General features: G+C 40.1%; 1 protein-coding gene across 4 annotated transcripts in view; it reads left to right on the plus strand.

Annotated features, from left to right (window-relative positions):
- The window catches only part of Slc39a12 (solute carrier family 39 member 12), a 95,836-nt gene that overhangs the window by 64,268 nt on the left and 12,185 nt on the right, over window positions 1-19,383 (plus strand). For all 4 annotated transcript variants that reach the window (XR_005091624.1, XR_003734624.2, XR_003734625.2 and 1 more), the window contains one exon: window positions 794-981. Coding sequence is in view for 1 of the 4 variants with exons in the window: in XM_028870507.2 (XP_028726340.1) it covers window positions 794-981 (188 nt within the window). In the remaining 3 variants the exon portion in view is untranslated. The remainder of the gene's footprint in view (window positions 1-793; window positions 982-19,383) is intronic.

The raw sequence follows: 19,383 nt of genomic DNA on the forward strand, positions 1-19,383 counted from the left end.
ACTAGTGGCTAGTGGTGTGGTACTTGACCCTCAACCTCAAATCATGGGGCAGTGTAGCAGTGTGTAGAAGGCCAGTGTGGTGGTATCACAAGCTATTTCTGGGACGAGTTATGCAATGGAATTAGGGAATGGAGTCCCATGTGTTATCTCTTCAATTTCAGCCTCTGTTTGGTGATGGAGACTGAGAAATAGACACTCTAGATTTGCAGGTAGAATTTTCATCATTTGGCACAAAGGTATGGAAAGACAAGAAGGGATGATATTCTCTGGTCATTGTAGAAAACAGTTTTCTAAAGAGAGGTTTTGTTTCTCAAATCAACTTTTAAAGGATTTAAAAATCTCTGATTAAGCAGTTTTCCTCTTTCCCTACAACAGACCCCGAATAAATAAGTCATAAAAGCCTGTATTGCATCACACTTCTCCTGGCAAGGGTCTAGGCCAAAGCAACAACAGAAATGAACTGAGGAACATCAGCCCAGAGGGTGCCTTTAGGTTCCATTTTTCTGAGTTGAAAATGCTGCAGGGTATCAGAGATTGGAGAATGGACCACAGACCTCTCTGGACAGGCTGTATTGAGGAAAAGGATAGATCCATTTCCAGCCTCAACTCAACTGGGCAGTGAGCCCCAGAGATGTGGGTGGCTATGCCTCACTAACTGATCATTCATCTTTGCTCTCCTAATCAGTTCCATTTGCTCAATTCGAAACATAAACTAGTAGGACGTGAATTTGTCAAAAGCATCTTCAAATAAATGATGGTCATTCCTGCCCCCTCACTCCCACCCAAACTCCAGGAGACTTCGCTGTGCTCTTAAGTTCGGGACTCTCCATCAGGACTGCCATCCTGATGAATTTTATAAGTGCCCTGACTGCCTACATAGGACTCTACATTGGTCTCTCAGTGTCCGCTGATCCACATGTCCAAGACTGGATTTTAACAGTGACTGCTGGAATGTTCTTATATTTATCCTTGGTGGAGATGGTAAGATTTATGAGTTTTCTCTTTTGTTTTGCTAACACCCAAAAACGTAAAAACCAACTGAAAGAAAGGAGGGAAAATCAATTAAAGGGGAGAGTGGTAGGAGTTGAGGAATGTAGCTAGATAGAATAGAGATAAATAAATACTCTGTGGAAGCCAAGAAGGTGGGTTGTAGGCAGAAGACATATCACTCGATGCAGAAAATGGTGACATTCTGACGGTGATCTGAGAGGAAAGTACCCTGTATCATAGACCCCAACTGGGCAAAAGACCAGTGACCTGACTTTGTGTCTGTACAAAATGCCTTGACTTGCAGCTGAAAATGGAAAGTTCTCTCAAACAGCCGTTCTGCCTCTATAATGCACAACAGTTCTGCCTCTATAATGCACAACAGTTCAACCAAAATTTGTCAGTAGATTTATAACTAACTGTTGGACTTAGTTAACCAACCATATGTTCTAAAAATATGATTTCATTTTTGAATATGGAAGAACTGTTATTCTCATGAAATAAGGAAGATTATGATAGCCATTTGCTGTCTGTAACTGCAACATATTTCCTAAAGACATCCTTGCTAATGATAATGAAACTTTGCTCACTAATTTTCATTACCTATAATCTTATTTTTAAAAATGGAACCTAGGAAAATTTGCCCACTCCTTCTCTCCCTGCTTCCTTCTTGGCTCCTTCTTTCCTTCCTTCCTTCTGTCCTCTTTTCCTTATTTCCTTCTTTGCTGTACAATTCTGCTCTCCATAAGATGGGCCATTTTTCCTTAAAGTCACCATCTGTTGGACTTGTTCACATTTTGAATATCTTTAGGGTGGGGAAGGTGAAGTGGCTGAGTTGGTAGAGTATGTGGCTAGCACGCATAGAGCCCCAAGGTCAGTCCCCAGCGCTACCAAAGCACTATGGAGCTGCACACCTGTTACCCCAGCACTTAGGCGATAGAGGCAGATGACGTGAAGTGAAAATTCATCCTTGGCTCTATAAGCCTAAGCTACAGGCCTTGTCTCAAAACTCAAACAAAAGTCTTTAGAGTAAAACCTTAATTATCAACCCTTCTTGTGAGTTAGAAGGCAGCAAGGAAAAATGAAAAGAATGGCTAAGTCATCCTGAACAAAAGCAACTTCTGTTATTCCCTGTATCCTGGAGAAGATAAAGCAAAATAAACAGGCTTGAAGGTAATTTGTGGAGCACATCCTTAGGGATTGACTAGGAAGGCTGCAGAATCCAGTTATTTACTGTCCAGGAAGTAAGTACAAAGAGTTGTTTCATAAGAAAAAAAAATCAGGGAATATGAAGCAGAACTTCTACAACCAGATTACCAGAGCATCCTGAAGGCAGACTTCAGAGAGGTTCCCATGACAAGTGCCAGCATTTGAACCCTGTGCTTCTGAACCCTGGCACCTTTTCTTAATGACTGAGAGTCAAGTGGACAAAGTCAACACCAGGCATGCTCTATATTTACGAATGTTTTTTAAACATTATTTGCCATGGTAAGAAAACATTTTCATTTTGATAATGAAGCTGAAGGTGGATCAAATTCTACCGCTGACCTGTCTCCCAATCCAAGGCCAGTGTCACTCCTGTGTTCCTCCTGAGATAAGCAATCTGGATTTCTAACCTTGTGTAAGTTGGAAAACACACACCACTTCCCATCAAATGATGTGAGCTACCCATTGTTCAAACATCTGTCAGTCTTCACGTTGAATCCTGAGTCTCCTGCTTCAGCATTCTCTTTCACCCTTTATGGGTTGGTTGCAGGGTTCCCTTGAGGTTCATTTTGTTTTTTAGCCTAGATTGGATCACTCTTCAAGGTATGATGGATGTATATGTGCAGAGTCAATCCCTCTCCTTTGCTAGGTTATATATACTTCCAAAATAGATCCGGAAGATTGTTTGTCTCATCTGTCATGTGGAAGCCCAAGCCAATGCTGTCATTTTCCTCTCGCTGTTTCTGCTGTGTATACCATAAGGGTAAGGGAGAAAGCAAGGTAGCCGATGGCTTAGGGGAGCCCAGCTAGCATAAATTTTGACCTTACTGCAACTTGCCATTGGCCAAAGAAAAGCCAGCATCCTGGCAAGAAGACAGGAAAGAAAATACTGTGAATTTCCTGGGGCTGCTTCTAAAATCCAGGTCGCTTGCTCTCACGGCCTTCAGAGTAAATTCTAAACAAATACAGATCTTTCACATAGCAGCGACTTTAACTGTTGCTGTACTCTGGGGCTGTGCCAAAGAAAACAGTCTGTCCATTTAAAAAGAGGAAAACATGGTTCAGAGACTGTGAAATAGCAAAGAAAATAAATGAAATGTAACTAGAGGGCTGAAGGATCACCTTAGGGAAATGAGGTTTGCTAATCCTTTAGTGCACCAGGCACCTTCCAAGGAGAGTTAATGTGAAAAGATAAGCTACATGTTTGGCTTGTTTGTTTGTTTCAAAGAAATGGAACTCCTAAAGAGAAGGAACTGTGGGCAAGAAGGGGCCATTGGAAATGGGGTCAAGTTGGAAGGACATCTTCCCCAGGGAAAACTGCCAGCCTTCATTCTCCCAAGTGGGGTGGCCTAATCCAAATACATGGACTCCAAGTTGTGTTTAACCCTTTCTAAAAGACATGAAGAGTTACCACAGCTCTGTGCGGCCAGGGGAATCAACATTCTAGTATGAAAATCTGTGTCCCAACTGGGTTTTCCTCAAAGCGAGGACAAAGACACATGAGAACAATTCTTTTGGGAGGAGACCCAGAGCAAAGAGCAGGAGGAGGGAAGCAGGGAAGGAGACAGATGGCTACAGGTTCCATCACTCAGGACCTTCTGAGACTTAAAATATGCCTTTCCTGAGACAAAAAGGAATCTCTCTCTCTCTCTCTCTCTCTCTCTCTCTCTCTCTCTCTCTCTCTCTCTCTCTCTCTCTTCCATTCTCTCTCTGTGTGGGCATATATATGTGTGTGTTAGGAGTCAGAGGTCAACCTCAGATATTATTCCTCAGGAAGGGCCCATCTTGTATTTGTGGCAGGGTCACTCACTGGGAGCTGAGACCCAATGATTAGGCTAAGCTGGCTGGCTAGCAAGCCCCAGGGACCTACCTGTCTTTCCCTCCCCGTTCTGGGATTGTAAGTGCATGTCTTTCTACCTGACCTCTATGTGGTTGCTGGGGGCAACACTCAGACTTCTAGGCTTGGGCGGCAAGCACTTTACCAATGGTACTATCCCCTCAGCTTTGAAAGATGCTGTTATTTATGGGCTTTTCTTCCACTGTCCAAAGATATTCCTATAGGCCTTCTCTCTCCACACTTCTGTGCTTGATGGACAAAGATGTTTCTACAGGAACCCCAATGCCGTGACATCAAGAACCCCAAGACAGAGGGAGGAATGAGCATAGGATTAGAGCAAGGAACTGTGCAAGACTGATCATGCTCTTCTGGACTCTTTGCTGCAGTGCTGGGATGGGAGATGGGGCTGAGAGTATGAAGAGACCCTAGTAAAAGCCACTAACAATTTCCCTGTCAGAACTGCTCGTGCCCTCATTGGAATTTCAAGTTCCCTCTATCCCGAGGTTTCTCTCTGCCAGTACCAGCCACCCAAACAGTCCACAAAGACTTAACACAAAAATTGTCAGAAAATGTCCAAGGCTTTGCTGCTCTTGAGGTCCTGTTTGCTGCTTGTCTTCTAGTCCTCCAGAACACACTCTGGTTTCACCTTACTTCCAGATAGTATGGGGGCCAGCTGGGGGTCCCTTCCTGGCAGGCACAATCCAGGTGTCACTGAGTGGTCTGAGCCTTGGTCATTACCTTCATGTTTCCTCCAGTGGCCTGCTCACTCCTGCTAGACAGAGATGGCCAGTGCTCCAAGGAGTCTTCCAGTTTCTAGATAGATTCTTCACAGCAGAAGCCCCGGCTCCTTACAGTAGTCATCAGTGAGTTCTCCCATCACCATAGCAACTTTCTTTGTTGGTTGAGCTCTTTATGGATTCCCCAGATGTTCAAATTGTAGTCATAGCTTCCAGTTCATTGGGATCTGCTGCACTGTCTCCAGGCACAGTCTCTGGCCTGGTACTGGCTACATTTATAGGAGCAGGAAGCACAACCCTGACAAATGGAAACACTAACAGCAACATTGTTGAGGAGTTGAGAGTCTGTGATTTGTTGCTGTGGCTTCTGCTGTAATTTCTAGCATTTCCTCCTTTATGCTCTGAATTATAGTTTTTTTCTTTATTTTCTTAGTTTATGAGGTAGAATGTAGTATCTACCATGGGTTTGAACTCTTTTCTAGCATTAGCATTTAAAGCTATGCATTTCTCCATGAGGCATCTCTTCTGACTCCCATATATTTTATACTTTCAGGGTGCTCCTTTTGAATTGTTTTTAAATTTCCCATGTATTTTGTTTCCTTTTTGATGCATGGACTATGTGGAAGTATATTGTCTAAGCAATATTTGGAATCTAAATGCCTTTCAGTTGCCAATTTAATTAAATGCATTTTTAGAGCAGGCATGTTTTTCTTATATTAGTGCAGAGGTGTGTTTTGAGACTTGTATATCACACAGTCCATTTTGGTGAGTGATATTTTAGTTGTTAGATACAGAGTCCTGTAAGCACCAGTTAAGTTGACTTGATTAGTCGTCTGGGTTCTATTTTCAAATTAATTCCTGATTTCTCCCACTGGTTTAATGCTCAATTATCAGTTCCTATTTGTAGGTTTGCCCACTTCTTCTCTTGGTTCTGTTGATGTTGTTTCGTGTGTCTAGGTTTCTGTCATTTGCTACACATAGATTTGGATATTGTCTTTGTCATTTTGGGCTGCTATGACAAACACCACAGTCTCGGTGGACTGAGCAACAGAAATGTACTGATCACAGCTGTACAGCCTGGGAAGTCTAAGATCAAGTTTTTGGCCTGTTTGGGCCCCACTAAAACATTCTTCTTGGTTTTCCAACAGATGTCTTCTTGCTGTGTCCTCATGTGGGGATGCGGCAGTGAATGGAGATTTGAGAATTTCAATCTCTCATCTCTAGCAGTGGTTCTAATTCTACTATGATGGCCTCATAAGAGTGACCTATCAATTTCTGATGTGGTCTGAATATGATGTGTGTGCCACAGGTTCACATATTAAATGCTTGGTTCACAGCTGGTTGGATGATTTGAGAGGTACCAGTACCTTGAAGAGGTGAAGCTTGGCTCTAGGAAGTAGGCTACTAGAGGTGTGTCTTTGAAAGGTATATTTTCTATCCTCATCTCCTTTCTCTCCCCCACCTCTCTCTCTCATAGTCCTGTCCACCATGAATAAAAAATCTCCATATATTGCCCACTCCATGATATTCTGCCTCAGCATGGGCCCAGAATCACAGGACCAAGTGTCCATGGGATCAACCCTTTCAAACTGTGAGCTAGAACAGATCTTTCTATAAGTTGTCAGTGTCGGATATTTTAGCTGTAGAAAAGCAGATGACAGGCATCCTAGAACCTCATCTTCAAATACTTTTATAATAGGTAAATAGGTTAGGGTTTTAACCTGTAAGTTCTGGGGAGACTACACCTAATCCACTCCTCTCATGGCTGCTGTGTTTCTCTGGTGAATTGACACTTCCACCATCTCTACTATCTGGGGAAAATCCTCGTCTTGATGTCTGTTTTCCTTAACTACTGCTGAGGTGTCCTTTCTATCTTTGTACCTTTCACACGCCTTTTGGGAACTAAGTGGTACAGTTCAGGTAGAATGTTTGAAGGGAGGACCCAGCAGAAGTGTCTGACATAACCAACGATCTTTGATTATTTTCGATTTACCTTGTGTGTTCAAGTTCTCCAAATCATTAAAACAGTTGTCCTCTGACAATTTCATACATGCATATGACAGTTTTGCATATGATATATGGAAGTGTTAACAAATGTATATAATATATAGTCTCATACAAGAATATAATATATGACAGTTTCACACATATATAATTATATCAGTCAAGGTTCTCTAGAGGAACAGAACCTATAGAATAAAACTATATCCTATGTATTTAGAATCTCTTTCTCTCTTTACCCCCCCACTCTGTCTATCTAGATATAAGATTTATTAGGATGGCTTTTAAGGGTGGTCAAGCTGGTCCAATAATGGCTTTCTACCCATGGAAAGTCCAAGAATCCAGTAGTTGTTCAGTCGATGAGGCTGGATGTCTCAGCTGGTCTTCAGTAAATGCTGGAATCCCAAAGAAGCAGGCTCTAATGCCAGTGAAGACTTGCCTATGAGAGCAAGCAGGCAGAGTGGAAGCTTCCTTCTTCCATGTCCTTTATGTAGGCTGCCACAAGAAGGTGTGGCCTAGATTAGAGGTGGATTTTACCACCTCAAAAGATCCAGATAGAAGTAGATCTTCCCACTCCAAATGATTTAATTAATAACAGCATCCCTCACAGATTTACCCAGCCACTTGAGTTTTAGCTAATTCTAGATGTAGTCAAGTTGACAACTGAGAGTAGCCATCAAAACAATATTTGACAATTTTATACATATATAATATTTGATACTTTTATAGATATAATATATGACTTTATTTGTGTATGTATTTTGTTATAGTCACTCATTTTTCTACCATCTTCTCTCATCTTTTTCCAACAATATCTGATACTTTTATAGATTTTTTTTTATTTTTTTTTAAAGATTTATTTTATTTATTATGTGTATACAGTGTTCTGCCTGCATGTATGTCTGCAGGCCAGAAGAGGGCACCAGATCTCATTACAGATGGTTGTGAGCCATCATGTGGGTGCTGGGAATTGAACTCAGGACCTCTGGAAGAGCAGTCAATGCTCTCAACCTCTGAGCCATCTCTCCAGCCCCAGATATTTATAATATATGACTTTATTTGTGTGTGTATTTTATTATAGTCACTCATTTTTCTACCCTCTCATCTTTTTCCAACCTCCATTACCTTCCTCCCACCTAGTCTCCATCCCACTTTCATGTTTTTTGGCTTTTTTGGTATGTATATGAAGTTGTCCACTGGACGATGAGTAACTCATTAGTGGCTATATCACTGAAGACAATGACTTTCTCTTTCTCAACAACCCTGGATAGCCATTAGGTCCCTTCGGGGATATGGGGGTCCCCATGAGCCCCTCCCCCATCTATGGCTGAATGCTTACTGGCTTTGTTTTATGCATGCCCTATGTGAGCAGCCACAGCTATTCTGAGTTTGTGAGTGCCACAGTCATATCATGCCCACAAGACAGCATTTTATAGTCCCTCCCTATCATGCAGCTCTTTTATTCTTTCTGCCCTTTCTTAATAATGTTCCCTGAATCTTGGGGAGGGGATATGGGTGTCCTGTTTAATCATGAGTATTCAACAGTGGCCAGTTCTCAGTATCCTGACCAGCCATGAATCTTTGCAATAGATCCTGTTTAATACAACCTTTAAAAATGATTTATTTTTGTTTTTTATGTACATTTGTGTTTTGCCTGCATATGTGTCTGTGTGAGGGTCATTGGATCCCCTGGAACTGGACTTACAGGCAATTGTGAGCTGCCACATGGGTATCAGGAGTTGAACTCAGGTCCTCTGGAAGAGCAGCCAGTGCTCTGAACCATTGAGCCATCTCTCCAGCCTTGATCCTGTTTGCTGCAAAGAGAAGTGGGTTTTTTATGCCTAGGATAGCACTAGTCTATTGGTAGAGACAAAATATTTAGAGGCAGTTTGACAACATGCCCTTACAGCAGTAGGTTCATTCCTAGTGCTTATAAGTCTCACCACCTATGAGCCTTTGTGACCAGGTCTTCTGCACTAGACATGAACTTCTATGGAGCAGTCCTTAGATCTATTCAGAAATAAGTTGGTTTCCTCTATACTCATCATGCCATTATTGCACCAGTAAGCAGCCTTGCTTTGCAGTTGATATTGTAGCATGCAAGGGCTAAACTTGGGGAAGACCATTGCCAGCTCTTCCTTTCCAAGTGCCCACATAGCAATGTTCATCACTAGTAGAGGCTAGCTAGCAGGGAAAAACCTTCCAGTTCAGTTCTAGCCTGGATTCTTTTATTCTGCAGCCATGATGTGTGTTATTTTCAGAAATAGACTACTACCATCCAGTTCTGGTGGACAACTAATGACAATAACCATAAACCATACAAATTTTTTGTGGACAGGGGCTTCCTAGCCAACCACTCCCAGGGAAGTATCCCATATCTGGCACTGGGATTTTCATTTAATAAACCATGGCTTCTGGGATCAGCACTATCAATCTATGCCTGGTACTGTCATGCAAAGTTTTTTTTAAGCCAATATTTTTAAATTACCTTATAAAGTGATGAGTTTCCATATGGCTTCATTATACATCCTTAGTTTCTCTTAAATACCTTCCTATACTCCATATTTTTCCGATTTCTCTTTATACCTTACCATCCCCAGTATTCCTTCCCTCTATTTTCATAGTACATGTGCTCTAAATCTTAATTATAACTAGATTTATTTGTTTGATAACTTTTTCAAAGTCTTGAATTTGCCACAAATATTTTATGAGAAATAATATTTATACATAGAATATTCTATCAAAGTGATATACATATAATGCCTCTTAATCTGTAGGAGCCTGTGACTATGTTAACTAATGTCAAAAGGCACTTGGAAATGTCATTGAGGTTTAAACGTTTCAAGATGAGTCTTGAAAATAGGAAGCCTTGATCTGGCTATGATCGGGGGGAATAAGAGCTAAAACAATGAAACGAAGATCATAAACATGTAACATTGCTGGCTTTAAAAACAGAGAAAGAGGCCAGAAGCCTGGGAACATGGATACTCTCTAGTCCAGAAGATGGAAAGGACAAGGAAATTGACTCTTCTCCAAAGCTTAAGAAAGGAGTCCAGCCCTAATGGCACAGGAGTCTTAGCCTGAAAAGACTTGTGCTAAAATTGGGACTTACAGACCTCTAAGATAGTACACTTTTATTGTTTCAAGGCACCCAGTTTGTGGTCATTGGTTAATAGCAGCCATTGAAAACTAATCCATCCCTCGGTATCAACTTCTGTTTAGATGTAATTTGAAATGGAGACAGCTTTGTAAATGCATCTTTTTCTGTCTGCAAAACTAAAATCTCTTCTGAGAAAATTTTCAGAATTGAAAGTGCACTGATTTCTCAGACTCAGCATCTCTCAATTTAATAAATAGCTTGGATGTGAGGAGGAATGAACCCTCAAAGTAATTTCTTCAGCAATTTGGATGGAGAGGCTTCATTTTTTTTTAGTGAATATCATGTATTCTATAATGCATAAATTAGTTAATTTTTAAAGACATACATGGTTATGCCAGGGAAAGTTTATTTTTGGAGCTGAGGCAAAGTCTCAAACCTTCAGGCATTTTTCCTAAGGTTTTAGATCCTGCAAGTCAGTTTCTATAGCAACAAGTGAGTAGAAACCTCAAGGGACTCCAACTGCACTGTAACTAGAGATGTCCCTGAAATTGGGGTAACTGGACAACTGCCCAGGGTCCACTATGTTACTAGACCTCTAGTGGATGTGGGAGAGCTCAAACTCACTGAGGTGGCAGTACAGAAAGAAGGAAAACTGGGCAGAGTTCAGGTACCATTTCCATGAAGATCCTAGGAAATGGCAGTCGAGAATGCAGGCAGTTCTTCACGGCTGTAGTTTCGGTATTCAGGAATCAGTTAACCACAGACCAGAGATCCCAGGAGAGAATTCCATCTGCACTGGACACGGACATTTCTCTTGTCATTCTTCTCCAAACAGTGCAGAATAACAATTACTTATATGGTATCTGCTCTGTGTCAGTTCTCTCTCTACCTGCTCTCTATACAGTTGATTTATAGTATAGGGGATGATGTGTATCAGTTATATGCAATCATTGAATTACTTTATGTAAGGGGCATGAGCATCTTCTAATTTTGACATTGGAGGGAATTCCTGGAATAAGTGTCCCCTGGAGGCTGAGGAATGACTATATACCCAGGTTCTTTCTTATCAAACCCCCTACACACACACCACCCACCAATCAATCTATCACCAGTTTTCTGAATCATTTTCTCTGCCCTCACCCCATACTTTTTTAAATGTTCCTTTTCAATAGCTTGTCCTTTTCAAGACTATCAATAATTTTCCATTGAATGTATGCCTCGTGTAATATTGGACGAAGAAAAGCCACAGTGAAGGGCATTGTTTAGAGGAATTTACTACCTTACTGCTACTGTCCTCGGGAAAGGACGTGCCTCTCAGCAGGGACATCACAGCCAGATTTTCCGGCAGCATTTCCCAGCTTGCCGGGAATATTTTCTGTGAGAAAGGAAGGGGCAGAATATTTTTAATTTGAACCTTTAAAACCTATGTGGAAAATGTGAAAAAGGAAGACCTCATCATTAAACTCAGCCAGTAAATGAACTGTCAGTAGTCTTCTAGGCTGCTTCACTGTGACTACAGTTCAGCAAATGTTATACTTACGGTCACTGTTACCATCATTTCAAGACAGCAAATTTGATGAGAAGGATGCAAAGCAGACACATGTCTAGGCTGCACTTCTGATCATGTAACTACAAAATTGAACTGGATCCTCCATTTTTAGGCTTTTGATTTAATTGTATCCTTAACATTGTTTTATTTTTATTTATTTGTGTGTGTGTGTACATGTGTGTATGTATGTATTAGGGGATATGTGTGCGTGTTCATTTGTACAGGTATACATATGTGTGCATAGGCATATAGAGGCCAGAGATGAAATTTGAGTTTGATTCTTCTGTTATTCTTATGCATGTACACACGCATGCGTGCACACACACACACACACACCCTGCTCAGTCCGTTTAGCATTACATGTCTGTCTATGATTTCAGGGCTGATGGCGTGGTATTGGATGACCAATTGGAGGCCTCTTCCTGGGAATACACTTTATGCTACTCTAAGCACTTCTTCTCTCTATAGTTCTTTGCCACTTTACTTTTTGAGGCAGAATCTCACACTGGAGCCTGGGGCTCTCTGATAGGCTAGGCTGGCTGGCTATGGAGCCCCAGGGATCCTCCTGCCTTTGATTCCACAATGCTGGGAGTATAAGCATATATCAGCACATAAAGCTTTTTATCTGAGTGCAAGGGATGGAACTGTGGTCCTCAAGCTTGAGAGGTAAGTACTTTACCAGCTGAGCTATCTCCCAACCTACCACCCCTTCCTTTCCTTTTATTTCATTAACTTTTTCTACTTAAGAGAAACTCAATGAAACTCATTCAGTATCGACCACCACCAGGTTCTCTAACAAATAAGCCCTTTCTGATCCGAAAAAAAAAAAAACAAAAAAACTAGTAAATTATTTTATCTAGAAGTATGACAATATATAAGTAAATCCTATTGACTGTTGTCCATTCACAGAAAGGAAAAATTTAAAGGCATGTAAGGTAGCCTTTATGTACATGTTTGTTTTCAACGAATGTTAGACAGTATATATCAATGGCATTGTATTGGATATTCACTGAAAAAGTGTACCCAGCATTCAGAGCCCATTTCAGAAACAAAATTAATATTATTTGATGTTGATAGCTAGTTCTTTACAGAAGAAGTATGAATCCTTTGTACAAACAACTTCAAAAGACTTCTGATCTTTCTGTAAAACAATGACAATCAGTTAAATATACTTTTGACACTTTCTAATAAGATACTAACATATCAAGCTCAGTCTGTAAGGCAAGGAAACCAGCTCCTGGAGATGTTGGTATTTTCTCCCTTACCACATGTCTTAGCTGCTCCTTTAAACCATTCTGTGAATGCCTGAACACACTTACATGTGCACACTTTCCAGAGTATCATTTTTAAAAATAATTTTAATCAATAGATACTGATGTTGCTATGAATAGTGGTCCTGGTCATCTTTAGCTATCCACTTGACTCAGACTACAATCATCTGACAGCAGAATCTCAACTGAGGAATTATGTAGATCAGGTTGCCCTAGGGACATGTCTGTGAAGGATTGCTAATTGATGTAGGCTGGCCCAGGCCACTGTGGGTGGCACTATTCCTTTGGTAGGCAGTCTAGACTGCTTAAGACAGTTAGCTAAGTGTGGGTCTGCAAGTGAGCCAGCAATGAAATGTTCAACCACGGTTTTCCCTTCAGTTCCCACTTGAACTCCATGCCTGACTTTCCTCAAGAATAGACTGTGACCAGGAAATGTTAGCTGAATAAACCCTTCTTTTCCCTAAGGTGCATTTGGAAAGGATGTTTTATCACAGCAACAGAGATGAGACCAGACTTTTAATATTATTAGATAAAAGCATTTTGGCTAAATCTACCTGTGACTATGTGGCAACAGATGGCTTAAATCATTACATTTAGACTGGGCGAATTTCTAAGAGTGGAATTGCTGGGAAGTATGGCAATTTGACAGTTAGTTTTTTGAGAAACTGCCAGACTGTTTTCCTCTGTGGCCACACCAATTTAGATGATCATAATCAACAGAGAAAAGCTTAAATTTCCCCATATGCTCACCTATGTGTGTTGTTTTCACAAACATACTATTTATTTTTTTAAAGTGATTAGCTGCTATGGATTATATATTAGCACTTCTGCAAAATCCATGCATTAACTTTGATCCCTAGAATGATGATATTAGGAAGGATGGCTTTGATGGGAGCCAGGGTTGATGGGGTCAGGTGGATGGAGCCTGCCCAACAGGTTTAATGTCTCATAAGAAAAGAGTGAAGCGGGTGCTCTCTAGGCTATGTGAACATACAAGAGAAGGTAGACTTTCATAAACCAAGACTAGATTTAAAATTCCACAGTCTCTATAGGTGACCTGGATTTGGATTTCCCAAGCTCCAGAGCTTCATGAAGTACTGTTGAAGATGCCCAAGCAGTTAGTACACCAGAGCTGCCCTAGCTGACCGCAGAAGAGACGGTTTGCTGATGTGAATCCATCTCCCCGTGGTTTTCACTTGCTTTTCCCTAAGGAGGAGTGACTCTAGGGAGCATGTCCTGTGGTTTTAGCCATCTGTATATCTTCTTGGACAAGCTTCTACTCAAGTTCTCTGCTTATTCCTGCTATTGAATTCGGAGCTCCTTATATATTCTGAATACCGTCTTTATTGGCCACATGCTCTGCAAATATTTTCCCATGCCATTGACTGCCTTTTAAGTCCGCACAAAGATTATTTTTTTTCAATTTATAAAGACTACATTTTTAATTTAATTTTTTTGAGAATTTAATGCACTAGTACTATTTTTATATCATTTCCACACTTTTCCCTCCAACTTTTCCACATACAACAACTACCTCTAAATTATTGACCTTTCTTTAGTTATTATTTTCACAAACACATATATGTATCCTGCTAAGTCCATTTAGTGCTGCTCATATGTTTATGTGTTTAGGTTTGATCACTCTGGATTGGAAAACCCAAAAGGGGGTCACCCCTAGAGAAGACTGGTTCTTCTTCTCGTAGTAGACACTAATTGCCTGCAGCTCTTCATCTAAGGGTGGGGCCTTCTAAGATTTCCTTCATCTGTGTTCCATGTCATCTGGTACCATTTTGTAGGGCATTTTTAGGGAACAGATTGTTCAGATTTAATGGGTGCAGATTTCCTGTCATATGTAGAAGATACGATCTTGTAGCAATCGCCTTGTTCCTCTGGCTCTTGCGGCCTCTGAGCCTCTCTTCTAGGATGTTCCCTGACCCTTAGGAGTAGGAGATGCCCTGAAGATGTACTGGTTGGGGTTGGGCACCCCACGATCTGTTCTCTGTGTTTTGACCAACTGTGAATTTCTTCAATAGTTTCTACCTGCTTGAAAATGAATTTTCTTCTATGAGAGTGAGAGCTGTACTTCCCTGTGGGTACAAGGATACATTTTTATTATGTTCACTTGACCTACTTTTTTCTCTTCTTGCCTTTGAGTTTTATGTCTTAAAAAAAATCAATAATAAATCAGTTTTCATGAATCTTCCATACTTGCTTTTAAGAATTTTGTAATTTTGAATCTAATATGTTTAGGTCTTTGATCAATTTTGAGTTAATAGTTTGACTCAGAGTCTAATGTTTATATTAGTTTTCTCTCTGAGTCTTCTGTGTCCATGGATTTTGACAGATATATGATGACATGTATCCACCACTGTCGTGTTATACAGGGAACTTTTACCTCCCTAAATGTATCCATGCTCTCTCTGCTTATCTTTTCTTTCTTTTCTAACATATGTAAACTGCTTTTTTTTTTTACTGCCTCTGTACTATTGCCTTTTCCAGATCATTATATAGTTTTCTAGTATGCTGCCTTTCTAGTTTGTCTTCATAGACTTAGAAATGCACATCTAAGAAACCATTTGTGCTAGCCGATAGAGCTGTGTCTATGGAACTTCAATGTCTGGGTCCAACTAAGGAAAACAGACCCAGGTGCCTGCAAGAGTTACTTTTTGAAGTAGACATTATGAGCTTCTTTTCCTATAGTGAATAACACATGAGGACAGGAAGAACCTAATACTCATAGTCATCATTTGAGATGCATCCAAGAAACTTTTCTTGCATGTGTACATATGTGCAGGGCATGTATGTATATATGTGTATGGATGCATATGTGTATCGTGCACACATGTTACATACATGTGTGTGGAGACATGAAGTTGATGTTTGGTGTCTTCCTCTATCACACTCTATTTTACGTGAGTACAGTTTGTCTTTGAACCCAGAGTGAACCAACTGTGGATAGTCTAACTGGTTGCCTTGCTGTGGGAATCCCCTATCTTTGCTTCTTGAGTGCCGAGATACAGGTGGCAGCTACACCCATCCAGGTTTTATGGGAGGTCTGGGGATCTGAACTCCAGTCCTCACACTTGCATGGTAAGAACTTTATCCACTGAGTCTGATCCCCAACCTCTTACTGATTTTCTTGATGTTAGTCATCCTGGTTAGCAAGAAATGAACTCTATCTCCAAAATAAATCAATAAATAAATGCAGGGTAGTTCCAGTTTCTACTTCTATGATAGCTAAGAATGTCAAGTATCTGTTTCACATACCATTTCATATAGCCATTTACACACACACACACACACACACACACACACACACACACACACACACACACACAACTGTCTGTTCAGTTCCCATTTATGGATTGAATGATTTGGAGCTTTTGTGTTTAATTTTGAGTTCTCGTTGTGTGTGTTTGAGTGCGTGTGTATGTCTGTATATATGTGTGTACACCTGTGTGTGTGATGTGTGTATGTTTGCACATGTGTGTCTATGCATTCATGTGCATATACCTACTCTACATTATTCCCTTGAGACAGAGTCTCTTGCTGAACCTAGAACTATGCTGGCAGCCAGCAAGCACCACTGTACCACACACAGTGTTAGGTTGTGGAGTGCAGCTACACTTGGTTTTGTGTTGGTAGGTGCTGGAAATTCAAACGTAAGTGTTCCTGTTTATGTAGCAAGCACACTCACCCACTAAGTCCCCGTCACATGTGTGGCTGGCAATGACTCTTCCCATTCTGTTGCCTGTTTCTCCACAGTTAGCTTCCTTGCTGTGCAGAAGCTGTTTGATTTTACACAGCTTTACTTGTCAATTCTTACCATTATTTCCGGGGTTATTGGAGCCTTTTCAGCAAGTCTTCAGTGAGATTTGTGTACTGAAGTGTTTTCTCTTAGCCATTACATTCAGGTCTTCGGCCCATTTCAAATAGATTATCTTTACACAGTGATAGGTCAGAACCTAGTTTCAGTCTTCTCCAGTGGATGCAGTTTTCCTAGCACCACTGGTTAAAGAGGCCATTTTTTTCCCCAACGTGTGCTTTTGGCGTCTTTGTTGAAAATTAGGTGAATTTATTTCTGGGGCCTCTTTTCTATTTCATTTTTCATAAAGTTTTTATTTTGCTGCTAACTTACACTGTTCTGTAACTATAGGTCTGCAGTACAATTATAATCAAATATTGTGTTACGTCCAACACTGTTCTTTCTGCTTCAGACTGACCTAGCTATTTGTGTGGTCATTTGTATCTTCAAATGCATGTTAGTTTTTTCCCCTAGTTCTGTGAAAAAAAAAAGTCATTAGAAATTTTAAAGAGATTAGATTTAGTTGGTAGATCAGTTTTCATAATATAGACAGTATTTGTTCTCCCAGTCCATAGGCTTGAGAAGTGTTTTGGTATCTCCTTCAGTTTCTTATCTATCTATCTGTCTGTCTGTCTGTCTGTCTGTCTATTTATTTTTGGCTTTTCGAGACAGGGTTTCTCTGTGTAGTTTTGGTGCCTGTCCTGGATCTCACTCTGCAGCCCAGGCTGGCCTCGAACTCACAGAGATCCATCTGGCTCTGCCTCACAAGTGCTGGGATTAAAGCGTGCCACTGCTGCCCAGCTGTCTTCATTGTTTTTAAAAGTTTGCATGGTAGAGGTCCTTTATCTCCTTGTTTAGGCTTATTTAAGGTTTAAATTTTAAGTTATTGTATATGAGAATCTTTCCCTGATTTTTTTCTCATCAGTTTATTATTGGTTAGAATTATTAGAAAATTGTTATTATTAGAAAAGTTACTAATTTTTATATGTAGATTTTCTATCTTGCTATTTTACTGTGTTTATCAGACCTAAGAGTTTTTTGGTAGAGAATATAGTATCTTTCAGTATATTACCATATCATCTTTTCCTCTTGTATCATTTTGTATTTTTTAGCTCTAGCTACAACTTCAAACACTATATTGGATGACTAGAAAGTGGATACCACTATCTCATTCTTGATTTTAAATTAAATACATTAATTTTCCCAGTATAATGTTGGAAAGGACTTAGCATATATAGGCATTATTATGTTGAGATATTATTCTTTTATGCAATCCTAGTTTTCATTGCTATGATAAAGTATTGACCAAAACCAACTTGAGGGAGGAAAGAGTTAATTTGGATTACACTTCCGTTTCATAGTCTATCTTTAAGGGAAATCAGGGCAGGGACTCAAGTGGAAACAAAAGCAGAGACCATGGAAGGATGCTGCTTACTGGCTTGCTCAGTTTGCTTCCTTGTACAACCCAGGACCTGCTTAGGGGTAGCACTACCCACAGCAGGCTGGATGCTCCCACACCAATCATCAATCAAGAAAATAACTGAAAGACTTGCTTGTGGGCCAATCTGGTAGAGGTAATTTCTCACTCTTCCTAGATGCCTTTAGAGAATCTAACTTGTGTCAAATTGATAAAATTAAAAAAAAGAAACAAACCCAAATATCCAACCAGCATGTATTCCTAGTATTTTTTAGGGCTTTTTCATGAAAGGACATTGACCTTTGTCACAGGTCTTTTTTTCATTCATTGGGGGTAATCATGTGGTTGCTATACCTAAATATGTGTATGTGCTGTGTTACATTTATTGATTTGCATATGTTGAAACATCCTTTCATCCTTGGGATGAAGCTAACTTGATTGTGGTATATGATTTTTTCAATGTGTTGTCAAATTTGACTTGCAAGTATTTTGTTGAAAACTTTAAATTTACATTCATCAGGAAAGTGATCTATATGTTTCTTTTTCATCCATCATTTATTAATTATTTTAGAAATTCATAGAACTGGTTTGGTAGTGTTCCTTCCTTCTCAACTGTATGGGACTTTCTTAAAATTATACATATATTAGAATTTCATATGTGATTACTATACTTACATCATTTCTAATTCTCACACTCCATTACCCAACTCCCCCCAGCTCTTCTCCTCAAATTCGTGAATTTTTCTTTAACTTTCACTGCAGCCATATATGTAAATACACATATGAACGCACACACTCACACATCCTGCTGAGTCCACTTAACGTTTGTTGCTCAAATGTCTATGTGTTTATGGCTAACCACAAGGAATTGGATCATCTGTCATCCTTTGGGAAGACTGATTCTCTTTCCTCAGCAGCCATTAGTTGCCTGTAGCTCTTCATTTAGGGAAGGGGTCTTATGAGACTTCTCGCATCCATATTGGCATGTCGATTGAGTTGTCATTGTGAAGGTCTTGTTTGGGTGACTGTATACTTGAGATTTCATTTCTGAAGCTTTTCTGTCATTTGTAGATAACATTATGTCCCAATAAACAACATGGTCCTCTGCCTCTTACAGTCTTTGTGCCCCCTCTACCACGATGTTCCCTGATCCTTAAGTGTAAATATTGTATATTTATCAGTTAGAGTTGATACTCACAACTGTCTATTATTCTCTGCACTTAACCAGTTGCAGATTTCTGTGATAGCCTTTGTCGGTTGCAAAAACAAGTTTGTATGATAAGGAGGGAGAGATACTCTTATCTCTGGGTATAAGAATAAGTATTTGGGAATGTAGTTAGAAATTGTAAGGGTTTAGGAAAGTGACAGCAGTGGGTTCATGACTTCACCAGACATAGGTAGTTTGTAATACCAGACATGAATTCCCTCCTATTGAATGAGACTTAAGTACAATTAGACAGCTGTGGGTTAACC

Source organism: Peromyscus leucopus, chromosome 5, assembly GCF_004664715.2.
Source record: "Peromyscus leucopus breed LL Stock chromosome 5, UCI_PerLeu_2.1, whole genome shotgun sequence".
NCBI classification, from domain to species: domain Eukaryota; kingdom Metazoa; phylum Chordata; class Mammalia; order Rodentia; family Cricetidae; genus Peromyscus; species Peromyscus leucopus.